Below are 16,517 nucleotides of genomic sequence, written 5' to 3'. Positions count from 1 at the left end.
TGTATTAAATGTGATGATTTCTATATTTGCCAAATTTACACCGTACGAAGGAGGAGTTAAAGGTATGTATGACAGAAAAAAAAAGATGAATTATGTTAGTCAGGTCCCTTTTGTATGTAGGACAGTCAAGAAATGTATTTTATGTAAGTCATGACAGGAAAGGTTATTGATGTGAGTCAGGTTGTTTTAGTAGGTAAGACAGGCAGGTCAGTGATGGTATCTTATCCTGAATATAAAGAGAAGGTCTTACGATGAAGGTAGAAGAGCAAAAGGTAACTGTTGTGAGTGGTGTTTGCTATGTAACAGAAGAAATGTCTCATGCGAGTACATAGGAAGGTTGAAAACATTTACTCGCTTTATCTTGGTCTTAAGTGTCTTTGGAAGACAAACAACATGACTCAAAAACCATTGACACCATCAGACACATCTCTGAACATCAAGTCTGGCTTTTATAATGGACAATCCTTTCAAAACATCTAGCACCATTCAGTATAGAAAACAAAGTCCAAGTTTAGTATAATCCGTTTGGAGCAGCAGCCGATCCAGAGTGTAGTGCATGGGATTGGCTTCCCCCTTTTTATTGGAAATTTGCCATTTTCATGTGTAAAATTGACAAAATAGTAAATAATATCCTAGCACACACCTTCTTTTCTGAGGAACCCCGGCTAGTACCCTTCTTTTTAGTGTGGATCCGCCATTACAGAGGATATTGTATTTCAAGCATCAGATTGGCGCACAGTTAAACATCATAAGACATTAAATGTTGTGACAACATGCATGTAGATGTTTGCACATGCTTCCATGCAAAGTTCAAACTTCTCAGTTTATGTATTGTCAAATGTATTACGAAATCCAGCCTTATCATGAACCCCCGAGTCGCATTTTTTGTTTGAGAATCCCTGATTCATGGTTAAATCTTGAAGGTTTTATTTGAAGTCCAAGCATATAAAGGCAAATGCAACAAAAAATATGTATGATATTTGTATGTACAAAAATAAATCTCAAAACTTTACGTCTTTTCATCAACACGTAAGGTAGACTCGATACTTTATGTGTGTATGTTCATAAAACAGTCCGGAAACTAGGCAAATTGCACGGAAACGATTCCGTGTTATACACTTTTAGTACAAAATATTATGTTCGTAGAAAACTGTTTTTGTATTAATTATTTATAAAAATCTGTTTTATGGGTAAATATTCCCCCTACTGTTACTAAAATTTCTGTTATATGTGCGGGGATATGTCTAAATGTGATGGTGTGAGGGATGTTACGATAATGGTCAATTATATTTGTTACGATGATGATGAGGAAGTGATTGTGTTGATGGTGATGATGCCTGTGTTTTAGTGTCGTATGTGTGAATGTTATTCCATTCAGTTGTAAGTTGCGTGGAGGTACATACTAATGTCGGTGAGGGAATTCCTCTTTGATCAGATGGTATAATAATGACTCATAAAATATTGGCTTAAGACTCATTATTTACTTACAATATGTTATGAGTACTTTCTTTATATTGGCTAAGTCTTCTTCTAACCATAGTATCTTTATGCGTTACAAAACAATAATTATATATTGGTATATTACTAACATTATATTAACGTTTACTTTATTGATTTCATTTGGCTTATTCAAGATATATTCATACATAAGAATGAGAAATTTGCATGCCATATTTTAAATCTATCCATTTTGTTTTACATTTATTTTAAAAAGTGTAATTTTGAGTACTTTTTATCTTTAATTTCAAATATATCAAATTTGATTTAAAGTATCTGATCTTTAGTTTTAATTAAGTATTAATTGGCTCTTTAATTGGTATTATTGATTTTTTTATGAAATGATAAATTTATATATATTTTGTTTAATCATTCAACGTTGATTATAATATAAATTAAAATATAGTATAAATTATAATTTGTCCAAGTGGATTTTGGACAAATTATAATGTGTACATAGGCAACATAGAAATTATAATTTGTACAATATTTTCATACAAATTATAATTTGTATGATATTACAACGTGTACACAGCATATATATATATATAACGTCTCAGAATGTGATGACTCTATTTGCTACACTGCTCCATCGGATCAAATTGATACAGGGAAGATATATAAACGTATAGAAAGGTTTGAAAAATTCCCAACGATGTTAGAACTGTCAAATTTGCGATGCAAATTTTTGGTCGTTCCCTCCGCGGGACTCGAACTCGTACTGCTGTGACATCTATGGCAACACCGCCTGCACAAAGTCCAGCGCCCTAGACCACTCGACCAGCTAGGCTATATAAATATATAGCTTTCGCTGGCCGGGTCATTCCTCCTCGTAGGATTAATCTAGGGCTGTAACTTAGTACATGATGTATGGTGGTACGGGACAGTTCATTTAGATGTTAACATATAGGATAGAGGATCAAATTAATGATGCATGTCACAACAAATTAATATTATACAACGTCTCAGAATGTGACGACTCTATTTGCTACACTGCTCCATCGGATCAATTTGATACAGGGAAGATATATAAACGTATAGAAAGGTCTGAAAAATTCGTCTAAATAATAGTCAACAATCACTCTTACGGGGTGATGGATCGTTAAAAACGATGCGAAACATAACAATAAATTAAATAAACGTCTAAATATGTTTAACATCACCAGAAGATAGTAAAATTTAAATTGAATATTTCGGATAACTGATATCCTTCCTCAGCATAAAACTCATGAAACTATATGAGCATAAAACTCACAAAACTTAACGAGCATAAAACTCACAAAGTTCAAGATCAAAACAGATTCAGAAGCTGAATCGCGGACGCTCTGGGTGATTGTACCTTTATCAAAGGCTCACATAAGCAACTGATGAGGAGCCTGAATGAAAATAACAAAGAGAGTCTTTGTATCAAAGTTACAATTAATTGTGGAAAACAATTTAAAGAAATAAAAAGTCCAAATGTAGTACGGCGTATTGATGTATAGCAAGTAGTGCTGTACCAGCCTTAGACCAAGACCTAAAAATGAATTATGTTTTCTCGTTAATTCCATCTGGAGAAGTTGTTTGCAATTTCTTCATCCAAAAGCTTTCCCGAGATACTCTTTTACATTTTGACCAGTTTTTATTATGTTCTATGATCGTCACAACAATGTTGTGGAGATCCTCCTGGGTGTGTCCGGCAGATCTAAGATGGCGACTTAGAGGGAGGTCTGGTTTGCATTTGTAGTCACTGCGATGACCATTCATACGCCTGTTGAAAGGTTGTTCTGTTTCGCCAACGTACTGCATACCACATCGGCACTGGAGAAGGTATATGGTATTTTCTGTTTTGCAAGTTACGTCGCAAACAATGGCAAATTCCTTTCCAGTGCAGTAGCTTTTAAAAGTTTTGGTGTGCAGCATCTGGGTACAGGTCTTACATCTCTTATCTCCAGATGGTCGACACTGGCCCGTTGTATTTTGTTTGGGCTGAGATGAAATCTCTGCTCTTACTAGGGCATCTCTTAGGCTCCTGGGTCTACGGAATGCCCGGACCGGGGCCCCCGGAAAGAGCTTGGAGAGCTTGGGATATTTTTGAATGTCTTTCCAATTTGAATGCAGTAACTGCAAGAGTTTCCCAAAGATTGGATGGTATGTAAGCACAAAAGGGGCCCTTTTGTTCTTTTTCTTAGGTTTGTACTCGAGGAGATCTTTACGGCTGATTTTGTTAGCACGTTCAAATCCCCGATCTATATCTGTTGATTTATAGCCACGCGAAAACAAATGACCACGGAGTTCATCTACATAATAACATCTAAATAAACTGTCCCGTATTACCATACATCGTGTACTAAGTTACAGCCCTAGATTAATCCTACGAGGAGGAATGACCTGGCCAGCGAAAGCTATATTTTAATATAGCCTGGCTGGTCGAGTGGTCTAGGGCGCTGGACTATGTGCAGGCGGTGTTGCCATAGATGTCACAGCGGTACGAGTTCGAGTCCCGCGGAGGGAACGACCAAAAATTTGCACAGTTCTAACATCGTTGGGAATTTTTCAGACCTTTCTATATATATATATATATATATATATATATATATATATAGAAAGGTCTGAAAAATTATATATATATATATATATATAAACTTGTTTTGCTTTTTTGCTTAGAATATTATCTCAGTGAGCTTATTTTGTTTATCTAAATCTTTAATCCTGCACTGCAGTACATTTCAGATTTGTGTACATCTGCAACCTTGTAGGGTATTTAGACGCACATGCTTATTAGACTGGCCCAACATATTTTAATTCAAACAGAGGAATACTTCATTTTATGTTTTAATTTATTGACAAATAATTTGCATTCTTCTTTTTTTAACCACTTTTTGTCGAATTCTATTTTTATCGACCATGAACATTTTTAAAAATAGTAGGTTTTCACTTAACGAACGTCGGAAATGACGTAGGTATTCATTCCAGAATCATTTTCTACTATCAGATTTGTAAATGTTTTTGTTTTAAATGTTAGTTCGATGGGAATTGGCTAAAATTTCAATCATTAAGAAAAATTTATGGGTATTAATATTTTTCCATAGCGGTGCGTCTAATTAGGCAGGCATTCTACAACTTTATTCTTCCCAGGGTTGGGCAATGCTAAATAAAGCATATTAACCGGAGGTACAATACACATGTACATTGGGAAGGTATTCTACAACTTTATTCTTCCCAGGGTTGGGCAATGCTAAATAAAGCAAATTAACCGGAGGTACAATACACACGTACATTGTAGGACTTTTTTTCAATGTAGTCTGGAATTCAATGCAAGAAAATTTGTTGTGAAAATCGGCCAAACTGAGGGCGTCAGTTTCACAAAAAGTCGTAAGTGTAAAATTGATCGGAAGTAATGACGTCATAAACTAAAATAGCATTGTGACGTCATGATTTACGATCAATTTCACAATTACGACTTTTTGTGTAACCCCCCTACCACCTCGAGTACTGAGTAAAGCAAAATTTGAGCTGCAAATACTGAATACTCTCTGATATGAGCATTGAGTACCAAATGCTAAAATTTTGGAGTACCAAGTAATGAAAATTTCAGATTTTGGAATATATTCGAATAAAACTATCGGTGTTCAACATTATGATTTACTTTGGCGTTGACAGAGAGGCTTTTAATATGCTGGTATAAGCACCAGAAGCACTGTGTCTAAAGAGACTTTTGTTTGTAATAAATGTAGCAAAGCATTCCATTCCCTAATGCGATCTGGCAAAGTTGGAAACACTGTTTAGATATCAAACGGAAATAAAGATTCTAATATGACGCGCTTAAAAGCTCTCTAGACCACAGCCATTGTAAAAAGTAATAATTTCGTGAGATGCATAGACTGCGTGTATTTAAAAAAAAAATGAAGGAACTTGTCATAGAAGAATAAAAATAAATGACGGAATCTGCTATCGCTCGGATTTTGTTCAATTTTCACGCATTTTTGTGTATAAAATCCTGTCATCTGAGTTTCGTGTATTCCAACATTTCTTTCTAATTAAATATTGACCGAATTTATGTCAAAGCTACAGTAGCGTTGTTATTTGATGAATTACTTTGCCACACCGTCCATCAGATGCATGGATGTACATGTACATTCTCAAAGGTCATTTGCAAATATCTACATGAAGTTTTAATGTTCGTTGCGACAGGTCTAATCTGATATTGGGTCCAAGCGCTCCTACCGTGCTTTTAATTTTTATCAGTTCAGTTATTTATCGCATTTTCGAATATGTTCATTCAAATTTTAGCGTATATATGCTGTGTTAAACAAAGTTGTCTTTAATTTTAGAAAGCTGCATCCTGTGTTATGTTTGTATTCAATTCACGTCTTTTTAATATTTTGTTATCACGCCTCTTGAAAATCTTGAAAAAGGCTCTTCCCGGGTCTTGGATTTGGAGTGATGTGGCAATGCATTGTAGGTGTACATTGTAGGTAAATAAGCGTTGCCTAGTCGTGCACCAGATGAGGTTTGTGGTTAGAATATACTCATGACATTTAAACGAATAATTTTGAACCTGAGGTGATTTTAAGATATGACTAATAATTTTTTGCATTTGTGGATTTGAGCAGAAATACCACGTTCATTTGCGTTTATTTTCGGAAACTCGATAAAAGAAGAACCACCCCCTCCACACACACACACACACACACACACACACACACACACACACACTTAAGATTTTCCTAAAAAGGGGCATTTGACAAAGCGTCAATTTTACTACTTATCTTTTTTATTCTAGAATTTGATTATTTTCATATATTACATTATTAGATTTGTATTAAGAAATAAAAACTAATTTTGATCCAAAATTGAAGTATGTAATTTCTGAGCTTTCTCCCCATCATGTTTAAAGCTCTCAGTCAGTTACAATGCGTCACTTTAGCCTAACCACATAACGGTTAAGTCGTTTTTGTTTAAAGTATTGAACAGATAGTATCGGGGTTTAAATAAGTTTACATACATTTGGCATTAAAATAGTTAGGGAATAAACTTAGGATGACAAGGGATATATAAACTGCTGCATCGTTTGATGATACATCATAACCCACCACTATTGCAGTGCGTGCTGCTGGTTACACCATTCCATATAGTAGCCAGTGACAATAACTATGATTGTTGAGCTGCTGTTATATGAGTTTAGCGGCAACCATATTTCACACTACTAAAGTGAAAATTGCTGGTCATACCGAATTAAACATTTTGTGGAACTGTTTACTCCTCAAACAACATCAAAACCGTTCACAAATTGAAAGAACTCGATCCGCAACGAGTTCGTTCTTTTTTTCTGCTGATAAAGCTGCAAATAATATTATAGTTATTTTAAATTTTATATTTAAATGCTACAAAAAGAAATAACGAATTCACCAACATTCCAACTGACTAAATTTTCAGAAAGTGAACAAACACAAACCCGTCGTTGCCTCTTTACAAGCTGAGCCTAGTGACATAGAAGTTACGTACTGACTTCCTAAACATCACAAAGCACCTTTTTAACATAGATTCATGTCCTATTTGTTCTATTTAAGTCATTGCTCAACAATTAGACTTTCTATTTTACTTAATAGTTCATTCAATACCATAACAAATCAGTTATAAATTCTTGTAACAATGCTTCTGAAAATGGGATCAGGTTGTGTATATATATTCGTTCGCATTCTTTAAAATCATATATAGTAACGAAAATAAAAAAAAAAACAAAAAAAAAAAAAAAACAACAACAACAACAAAAAAAAAAAACAAAAAAAAACTAAAAAACTACGTTAATTGAACTTTTTTTCATATGCTTATAGCAGTTGAACTCCTGTTAGACATTATTTTATACGCTTTGGCGAAACAGTTTATCGTCAAGTTATTGGAATTTCTATGGGCACAACATTGCTGCTGGGGCGTTAAACCCCAACAAACAATCAATTAATCAATTGTTCATTCTGTACTGTTACAAATCACAATCTATGGCTAGAATAAATAAAGACCCTTCCAAAAACATTTAGAGAAAAATCAATAACAGATATTTGGATATAACAAATATTGATAATAAAGAATGTCTTGATCTTAGTACTCATATCGATAATGGTAAAATCAAGTGATGAAAAGTGATGATTTTTACAAATCACAATCTATGGCTAGAATAAATAAAGACCCTTCCAAAAAACATTTAGAGAAAAAATCAATAACAGATATTTGGATATAACAAATATTGATAATAAAGAATGTCTTGATCTTAGTACTCATATCGATAATGGTAAAATCAAGTGATGAAAAGTGATGATTTTTCATTCCCTATTGTCAACTATCCGTTTATATATGTTGACTTCTCCTTGTCTCCATCATATGGGGTTTACATATCACAATTGGTTCGAGTTGCTCTTGTATATAACAATGCTTCGGAATTTAATGAAAGGAATCTTTATATAACCGAGAAATTACTACATCAAGGTGCTTGATATCACAGGCACGTAAAACCATTCAAAATTGTTTTTACCAGATACGAGGAACTCACTGTCGAACACAGAGGTACATGTACTTGTAAAGGATTAATTCACGCAGGTATCTCTCACCCTTTGTTTTACGGTACTATTCTACCCAAAGCACATAAAGATCGATACTCACCCAATAAGCTATCTAAACCTGTAAATAAGTTCATTCGCAACGCATACAGTATAGATATTGTCAAATCGTTAAGTACGCATTTTTTGGGGGGTTAACAACAATTCGCTCATAGGGTCTTAAGAATACATAAGAATTAAAATACTACATTAAAAGCAGTTTTTGGCATGACTTGGGTTGCGTCCTTATTGTATGACTTCTAATGTTATGTGATTCTAAACTCTGCATGGGAAAAATTTAGGTTGATTTCACATACCAAGGGGACATAACTTTTTGTAGGAGATGGCATGTCAGTTTAATAACTGCTAGTATTCCTTAGTTTGTACATTTAAGTAATTAATATTCGGTTTCTTTATTGTTGTTGTAATAAGGGACTCAGACTTTTTAGTGTATCATATGAATGTTTAAAAAATGGCATGCTTTGCTATAAAAAAAATCGTGTCACCATAGCAACAGCATTAATTCTGTATGGTCTTCACATATTTGGTCAAATTTGTTATATCTGTATTGTTCAATAAAAAAAAACATCCAAATCTGTTTATCTGCCATTATTTTGGTATTCAATTATGATCTTGATATAATTAACTAAGTAACGAAAGGAATACAATGGCTTTATTAATTTATATTTCTTTATTAAGACTGTCCGTGTATCACTTTCAATGGCATTTAGAGTCGAAATCATACTAAGTTGAAACATGTTTTATTTCATATAGCGACGAAGGAAATTCCTGATATCTTGTTTTTACAATATTTAATATGCGTAAAAAGTAATCTTAAAAAATCAGAATGGGTATTTTTTTAAATAAAAAAGATATTGCAAAAAATCAGATGGTGTAGTGTGACACCATTGGCATGCTGGTTATCTCTGGTAAATGCCACAAAGCATCACTTAAACTCTAAACTCACCCCTTTTTCATATTTATTGATAAATTTAATAAAGAATGTATTTTTCTAACATTTTAGAGTACAGCATATCTAAATCTTATCCTATGTTTATTGCCTAGTCATAGGTTTCAAATTAGAGTTATCTTTCCTTTCATCTAGTTCACTCCCTAAAAAGGAGGCTATAAAAAGTCGTCTGCTTTTTGAAGAAGATGTTTGTTTACAAAATAGAATGACTTGTAATTTTAACTATCTTGTTGATTTTTTAGTGTGTTCAGGGGATTTTATTACATTGAAAAGGCATTCTGAGGAAGACATTAAAATAATATTTACTGAATGTGGAATTTTGCCTGAAAATTTGTTTGAAAGTCCTTTGAAAATTTGTACATCACATTTCGCAAATATCTTGCAAAGAAATAACAAGCGAAGCAGAAGGTTATATTGCGAAATACCCCAGCATCTAAACACACATCCTGAAGCTAATGTTGCGTCTGCATGTAGCATTCTACCCACGAAACGATCGAAACGGAAAGAGGACCGAATTTTGACGTTTGAAAATGTTGTCACCATTCGAGATAACTACCGCATTGTTCTTCCTGTTGGAACTCGTAAGTAGTTTTAGCTATGTCATTTCAATATTATATCAAAGGTATCTTAAACATTAGCATTAAACACATGCATCTGGGAGTAATAAGACCGATAGAGGGTCCAAGTTTACATGTACTAATTTAGTAATTATAGATCAGATAGACCTTTCTGTAATTATCACAAAAAATCAACGGACCATATGAGCTATGTTTTTGCAGCCCCAGATAAAGTTTTAAGATGGACTGGTCAGATAACCAAACAGCTGAACATGACTACTAAACAACACATCGGCACATGTGGTGTGTAGATCAATTTTTTGAGGGAGGAGGCTGGCAATGGCAAATTTTAGAAATAAATATTCTCGGAAAATAAATAATGTGGCCTGCAGTAGAATATCAAAAAATTAAATACTCTCAATGTTGTCCAGATTCTTTCTTTTTAACCTGTAAACAGAAAAAGAAAAATAAATTTTGCCAGAAATAAATGTCAGACCGAAAACATTGTAGCAATTACCATGATTACTGAATATATATTTTCTTATTAAAACAAAATGCCAGCCCCCTTAAGAATCAAATGGTCATCCCCTACATGAAGATATTCTGATCTGCCTCACTGTCATAAAAAAATAAAAATAAAAATAAAGAATAAACTTGATTTTGTTTGAAAAAGATACATGTAAAAACAAAAAAAAACCCAAATACATGATTCAACATACCATAATTATACAATATACAAGTGCAATATAACCAAACGAAAGTATAATGTTTTCTTTTTAATCTTCCCAGTGTTATTTTTTGATTTTTTATAATTTTATAACCATTATTTCTGAAAAATCTGTGTTTTTTCGACAAAAATAGCGATTTTACACAAAAAACTAAACTTATAGTAGACTCTTATATGCTATATGCAAGACCTAAAACTTAAAGCCAGACAAAATGCAAAAATTTTTGCATTCCAAAAATGTAACCAAATACGATGGTGAACTGGTTAAATACATTTTTTTTTCAAAAGGGGCGAAATTGCCCAATTTTCAAAACCTGTTACTATTAAACGGAAACAATACCCGAGCCAATTTTGTAGTATTTTGATCTATAGGACCAACTTTATATTTGGCAGAAATTTCCAGAGATTTCTCAGTTGCATTTTTTGTAGGTGAAATTTTTAAAAGTTGCAATTTCAGCAAAAAATCGTAAAATGCCCAATTAAGAAATTCCAGTTTTTGGACTTTGCCTATTTCAGTAATTTTTATAATTATGAACACTGTGAATGTCCCTACATTTTATATTTAAACATATATGTTTTCATTGAAATTATCATTTTAATGATTCATTCAGTTATTTGAACAGAATAAAGTAATAAAATATTGCAAAAACTGTGTTTTTTCTGCAAATTTTGCCAATATAAATGGAAAAAACCGTAATATTGTTGCAATGGTAACATAAAATATTTAAAAAAATCATTATACTGCTCAGTCTTTTCTATTCCAAACGGAATATTTAATAGGAAAATGAGAAAATTCTAAGAGATGTCATTTTTCATTAATTTGTGGATTCTTTGGTGGTTACATAGAATCGCTCTTATAAGTAAGATTTGTATTCAAAGTGTGTGTGTGCATGTGCGTGTGTGTGTGCGTGTGTGTGTGTGTGTGGGGGGGTGAAAACGCTATTCCCTGCAAGAGTATGTTGTGCACTGTTTCTCCTCTCCAAAAATCACCAGTACGAAAACTACAACTTCGTGTCATCAGAGAGTGTTTCCAATAATTTTTGTTCAACACGTTTGTCTTGTCCAATTTCGTCATCTTTACGCAATCCATTCACTTCACGTTTTCTAAAATTTATAATGTCAGATATGTTTTATTATTTGCACATGAAAAAGACAAATTCTACAATAAAAAGGAAGGTGTCAACCCTTTTCACCCCTTGATCCGCATTTGCCCTCAACACTTAGATTTATATAGAGGGCATTACCATCACGATAATTTGACTGTCAGTGATTATGCATGAAACGTAGATAATGCCCTTAGCCGCAGCGAGGGTATTTTCAATGTTGAAGGTTATATCACTTCCAAAAGGTCAATCTATTTATCGGTAATATTATATGCATACATGTAAGCCACTACTGTGTTAATTTCATTGAAGAATCAGAAGAGAGCAATACCGTGTGATTAATGAATACCACATGGCCATGTCATAACCAATTATGATGGTGTATGTTTCTCTTATATGAAATAATGTTTTCGATCTTTCACTACATGCAGCAGCGCAGACTTTATCTTGATTTACATTATATCCGAAACTGTAGGATCTAAGGTAAACTTTTAAGTATACAAGTAATCGGATTTTTACTATTTACAGTATTGTCGATTGGAAGAAAGAGTAATCAAGGTTATTACAGTAATCAAAAGAATGTAATCCAGGGACAAAGACCAGACATGGAAAACAGAAATACATAACAAAGAACGTAAAGTAACTAAAATCATACATACAAAGTAACAAAAGCAAATGAGCAACTCGGACTCCACTAAATACTGGGAGCATGGACCAGGTGCGCCGATGCTTTTCTAGAAACACCCGCCGAGTTGTTCATAAAAAAATCAAGTCTGCGTTATTTACGCTTTGATAAGTTGTACACATAATCGATCAAGGTAAGCTGTATTTTAAGCATCCCTTGACAGGAAAAACGAAGGATACATGTATGCTGTTACATGTGTGTATCTGAAAAAAAAGTATTGATTTGCCGATTTACTTGTCGTATATGTTTCACATTGTGATTCCGTCTCCGCCATTTGTCCGGCTATAATATAGCTATTTTGAATACAAAGCAAAATCTTTGAAGGGTAATAACAAATAATCGGCTTTATTTAGCCTATGAGATAGAAAAAAACATAATAGACTAAACGGAAACTACGTACATGTATAATAAATTGCAATATCAAGGTTAGAATCGGAAAAAAGGAAACCACCAGAATGATCATGACTTGGCACAGGTAGAGTTGATGAAAATAATGGATTGTCACGAGCCATGTAATAACGATTTGAATGTATACATTCTGATAAGTTTTTTCACTGACCTTTTAAGTTCCTCTGCATCTTCAATTGACTCAGTAAGCTTAGTGTTATGGGTTTCTGGCAAGAAGAATGACAATACTCCAGAAGATACAGCAAAGGCGCCAAATATTACTAATGGCAAGGCAACACCATATTGTGTATCGATCAACACACCCTTGAAATAAATAAAATGGTTACTCTTGTAGTAGACTTTATGTATAGTGTTTGTTACATGAGTGGAAAGACTAAAACATCATTGAAAACATTCAAATATATTCACCATAGTATACAATAACTGCAATGAGAACTGCCAAGAAACATTTCAAGGAAGTATAAATAGTTTTGATATTATTGTCATTCTTTGTGTTGTAAATAATGTACATTAAATTATATGATCAAATGGCCCAAATATGTTTTATTCGGCATGACTAAATTATTTCAAGTTGCCCTAGTTGAATTATTTTGAAAATCTGCCCGGCTGATTACTTTTCCAAATTTTTTGACCCGGTCAAACTCGGTAAGTTATATTGGCTCGTTTTTTTGCTCAATCCAATTCCTGTTTCTGCTTCATCTATGCGGACTATAACACTATAGTAAAATAAAACAAGGCAGTATAAAATTCAATTTTTCCCATTCTTATTACAATGAAATTATAACAAATGATATACTTGACAGCAATGAACCGTATCTTCTGGAAACAAAACATACATGCTTACTACACAAATATTTTGGCATTGGTATCTTATTTGCCAAAGAAATACTACTAAACTGGCATCAGCCAATACTAGATTCATATTAGACACGACGCATTTTCTTCTTGAGGAGGAGGGCTGGGACTTTAGGTTGAATTACAAATGTATTAATATAAATTATTTTTTCAACACCAGCTGAAGTTGAAAATTCCTAATTCAGTAATGGAGGAAATATTGAATCATGTTTTTTCCTGAGCCACAAGTATTGTTTTGTTTACAACATACTCCAAGGCTCTCCCTAAGTATATAAAAATTGACCGTGCCTGAACGTCAAATGACCATACACGAATTCTATACGTCAACTGACTTTAAATCAGCCAACTAAACAGATCCTTGGTATTATTTTTTGCGTCACACTCCATTAACCTAGACCTGCGTTGTCTATATAAAAACCAAATCAATAGACCAAGACCTGCAATGCCTGTACAAAATTCCACTACATGGATCACGACTAGCACTGTCAATAAAAAATCCAACACAATGGACATAGACCTACATTACCAATACAAATGCCCGTTCCATAGCTATAGGCCTAGGCCTGCATTGCCTGTACAAAAACCAAACAAATGAAAGTAGACCTGCAAAGCCTGTACAATAGCCGACGCTATAGACCTATACGTTCATGCCTGTACCAATTCATTTACCTAGACCCGGTTTATCAATAGAACGAGTAATCAAGGGAGCCAAGGATATAGTGGTAATCAAAAGAATGCAATCCATGAGGGGACCAAGACCAGACATGGAAAACAGACATACACAACAAAGGACATGAAGTCACTAAAATCATACATAAAAAGTAACAAAGCAAATAAGCTACTCTGACTCCACTAAAAACTGGGAGCATGGACCAGGTGCACATCAAAGACCTAGACTTCCACTGCCTATGCAAAAGTCTATTCGGTAAACTAATACAAAGCCCACTCAATATGAATATACCTACACGTTCATTGCATCGTCATGAGCCGATCAAGAAGTTCGATGCGCTTTCAAATGACGGCCTGAATATTGATATTTAGTCATGGAAACTACAATTATAAATCACTTCATCAAAAATTTATGTCCGTGTCCTTGTAATACTACTTACCAAATCGCCTATATATGCCGACACCATGGAGCCTATCCGACCAGATGCACTGCATACCCCCATAGCTGTGGTCCGCACTACTGTAGGGAAGTTCTCTGCAGACATCAAATAGGCGTTGAAAAAAGAAACAGATATAAACAGTTTACCAATCATAGCTAGACCAATGGTAATCCAGTGATATTCTGTAAATAGAGATAAATTTTAAAAAAATCTTGATTTATCGTTATTTATAATTACTACATGTATGCCTATCTCGGGCATTAAGTGTGCATATTTGGAGTGTTTGCACACGATTTGCAATACTATACTTTTAAGATCAATATATAACGTTATAAATGAGGAAGGCGATGATATGGACCGCTCTTTTACAAATTTAGTGTAAGTACGTGAAATCTTAATTTTTAATTTAATTCAATTTTGTTTTACTTTTGTTCTCTTTGATCAAGAGCAAAATGCATTTGCAAGGTATAATATACCAACCATCTCATGATACTTCGGGTCAATTGCCGGTTTGCCGGTCCCCCCTCCCCCCCAAAAAAAAACCAACAAAAAACAAAAACAAAAAACAATGGAGCTTCAATCCATTTAATTTTTTTTGTTTTTCGGGCGTCCATCAGGTCCTTATATTGCATACATGAACAATTACATACTGTAAATTCTGTTCATGTATCATCAGAACAAAAAAGAAATGGAACTCTGTATGATAGGAAGGAAAACAAAACCAGTACACCCTATTGTTAAGGACTGATAAAAACAACTTCCAGATGTTAGTTGAAATTTTTAAAATTTGACTATATGATTTTTTTCATTTAAAATCGCTAACGTAACGAATGGTCCATTTCTTTCCTGCTACATTTGTGGCACATTGTGACCAATATATACACATGTTGATGAGTGCGAAAAAAAATACGCAAAACATAATATAGAATTCTACGTCATTTTAAGATAATTATATTCAAAGTGGTGCACTCGGGAATTAATTAAACAAATATATAAAACAAAGGCTTTTATTTCAGTATATTGACTAGATCATTTGATGTCATTTTCCGCTATATAGATGACGTATTATCTTTAAACTATCCTTATTTCGGGGATTTTATACATCGCATCTACCCCAAAGAACTTGAGATAAAGGATACTACAGACACTGTGAAGTCAGCCTCATATCTTGACCTACACTTAGCAATCGATGGTAGGGGAGAACTATTGACCAAACTTTACGACAAACGTGATAACTTTTCATTCAGAATTGTCAACTTTCCTTTCATCTGTGGCAACATCCCTTCAGCTCCTGCGTATGGAATGTTTATATCAAAACTCGTACGTTTGCCGGAGCTTGCCTTTTCGTATCGCGCTAGACTTCTAACAAATAGATTTCTGGAACAGGGTTATGTTGCTACAAGATTGAAGTCATCACTACAGAAGTTTTATGGTCATCATCCAGAACTCGTGGATCCTTACAGTGTATCCATCTGAGCCATGAAAACTGATTTGTTCACAGTGTCAAAGTTTTCCTTTCCGCTTTCGACAACCCCGGACTTGACTTTTTATGAACAACTCCGCGAGTGTTTCTAGAAAAGTAAAGGACGCTTACCCTACCGGTGCACCTGGTCCATGCTCCCAGTTTTTGTGGACTCCGAGTTGCTCATTTGCTTTTGTTACTTTGTATATATTATTTTAGTAACTTTATGTACTTTGTTTAGTATGCCTGTTTTCCATGTCTGGTCTTTGTCCCTGGATTACATTCTTTTGATTTCCGCTAGAACTTTGGTTCCCTTTATTACTCTTTGAAATATAATACATTGGCTGTTAAAACTTTAAACTTATACATGTAATTCTGTATAATAGCGTACACTTAGAAATGTCAATATCATAAAACTTATTTAGGTCTTTTAAGGTTCAAATAAAAACCACAAAATTAGGTTGTACAAGCATACCCACTGTGCTACAACCAATCGAACGCGCCGTGCTACTAATTATTGTCAGCGACTCCTTGCACTCATAGTTTCAGTACTTTATATTCACATATGATTT

General features: G+C 33.8%; 1 protein-coding gene across 2 annotated transcripts in view; it reads right to left on the bottom strand.

The window, feature by feature from the left end:
* Positions 1-8,741: 8,741 nt before the first annotated feature.
* The window catches only part of LOC148613217 (organic cation transporter protein-like), a 56,598-nt gene continuing 48,822 nt past the window's right edge, over positions 8,742-16,517 (bottom strand). The window contains exons 8-10 of one of the 2 annotated variants that reach the window (XM_088586453.1): positions 14,484-14,578; positions 12,671-12,822; positions 8,742-11,427 (exon numbers count right to left, since the gene is read on the bottom strand). In XM_088586453.1, coding sequence (XP_088442579.1) covers positions 11,325-11,427; positions 12,671-12,822; positions 14,484-14,578 — 350 coding nt within the window. In that variant the 3' untranslated portion in view covers positions 8,742-11,324. Of the gene's footprint in view, positions 11,428-12,670; positions 12,823-14,483; positions 14,666-16,517 lie in introns of both variants that reach the window. The other variant, XM_088586452.1, reaches the window with a different exon arrangement.

Source organism: Perna viridis, chromosome 6, assembly GCF_037379345.1.
Source record: "Perna viridis isolate PV_CMFRI_1.1 ecotype Kerala chromosome 6, ASM3737934v1, whole genome shotgun sequence".
In the NCBI taxonomy this organism is placed as follows: domain Eukaryota; kingdom Metazoa; phylum Mollusca; class Bivalvia; order Mytilida; family Mytilidae; genus Perna; species Perna viridis.
The sequence above is the reverse complement of the archived record's forward strand: the minus strand, read 5'-3'. Positions and strand labels throughout refer to the sequence as shown.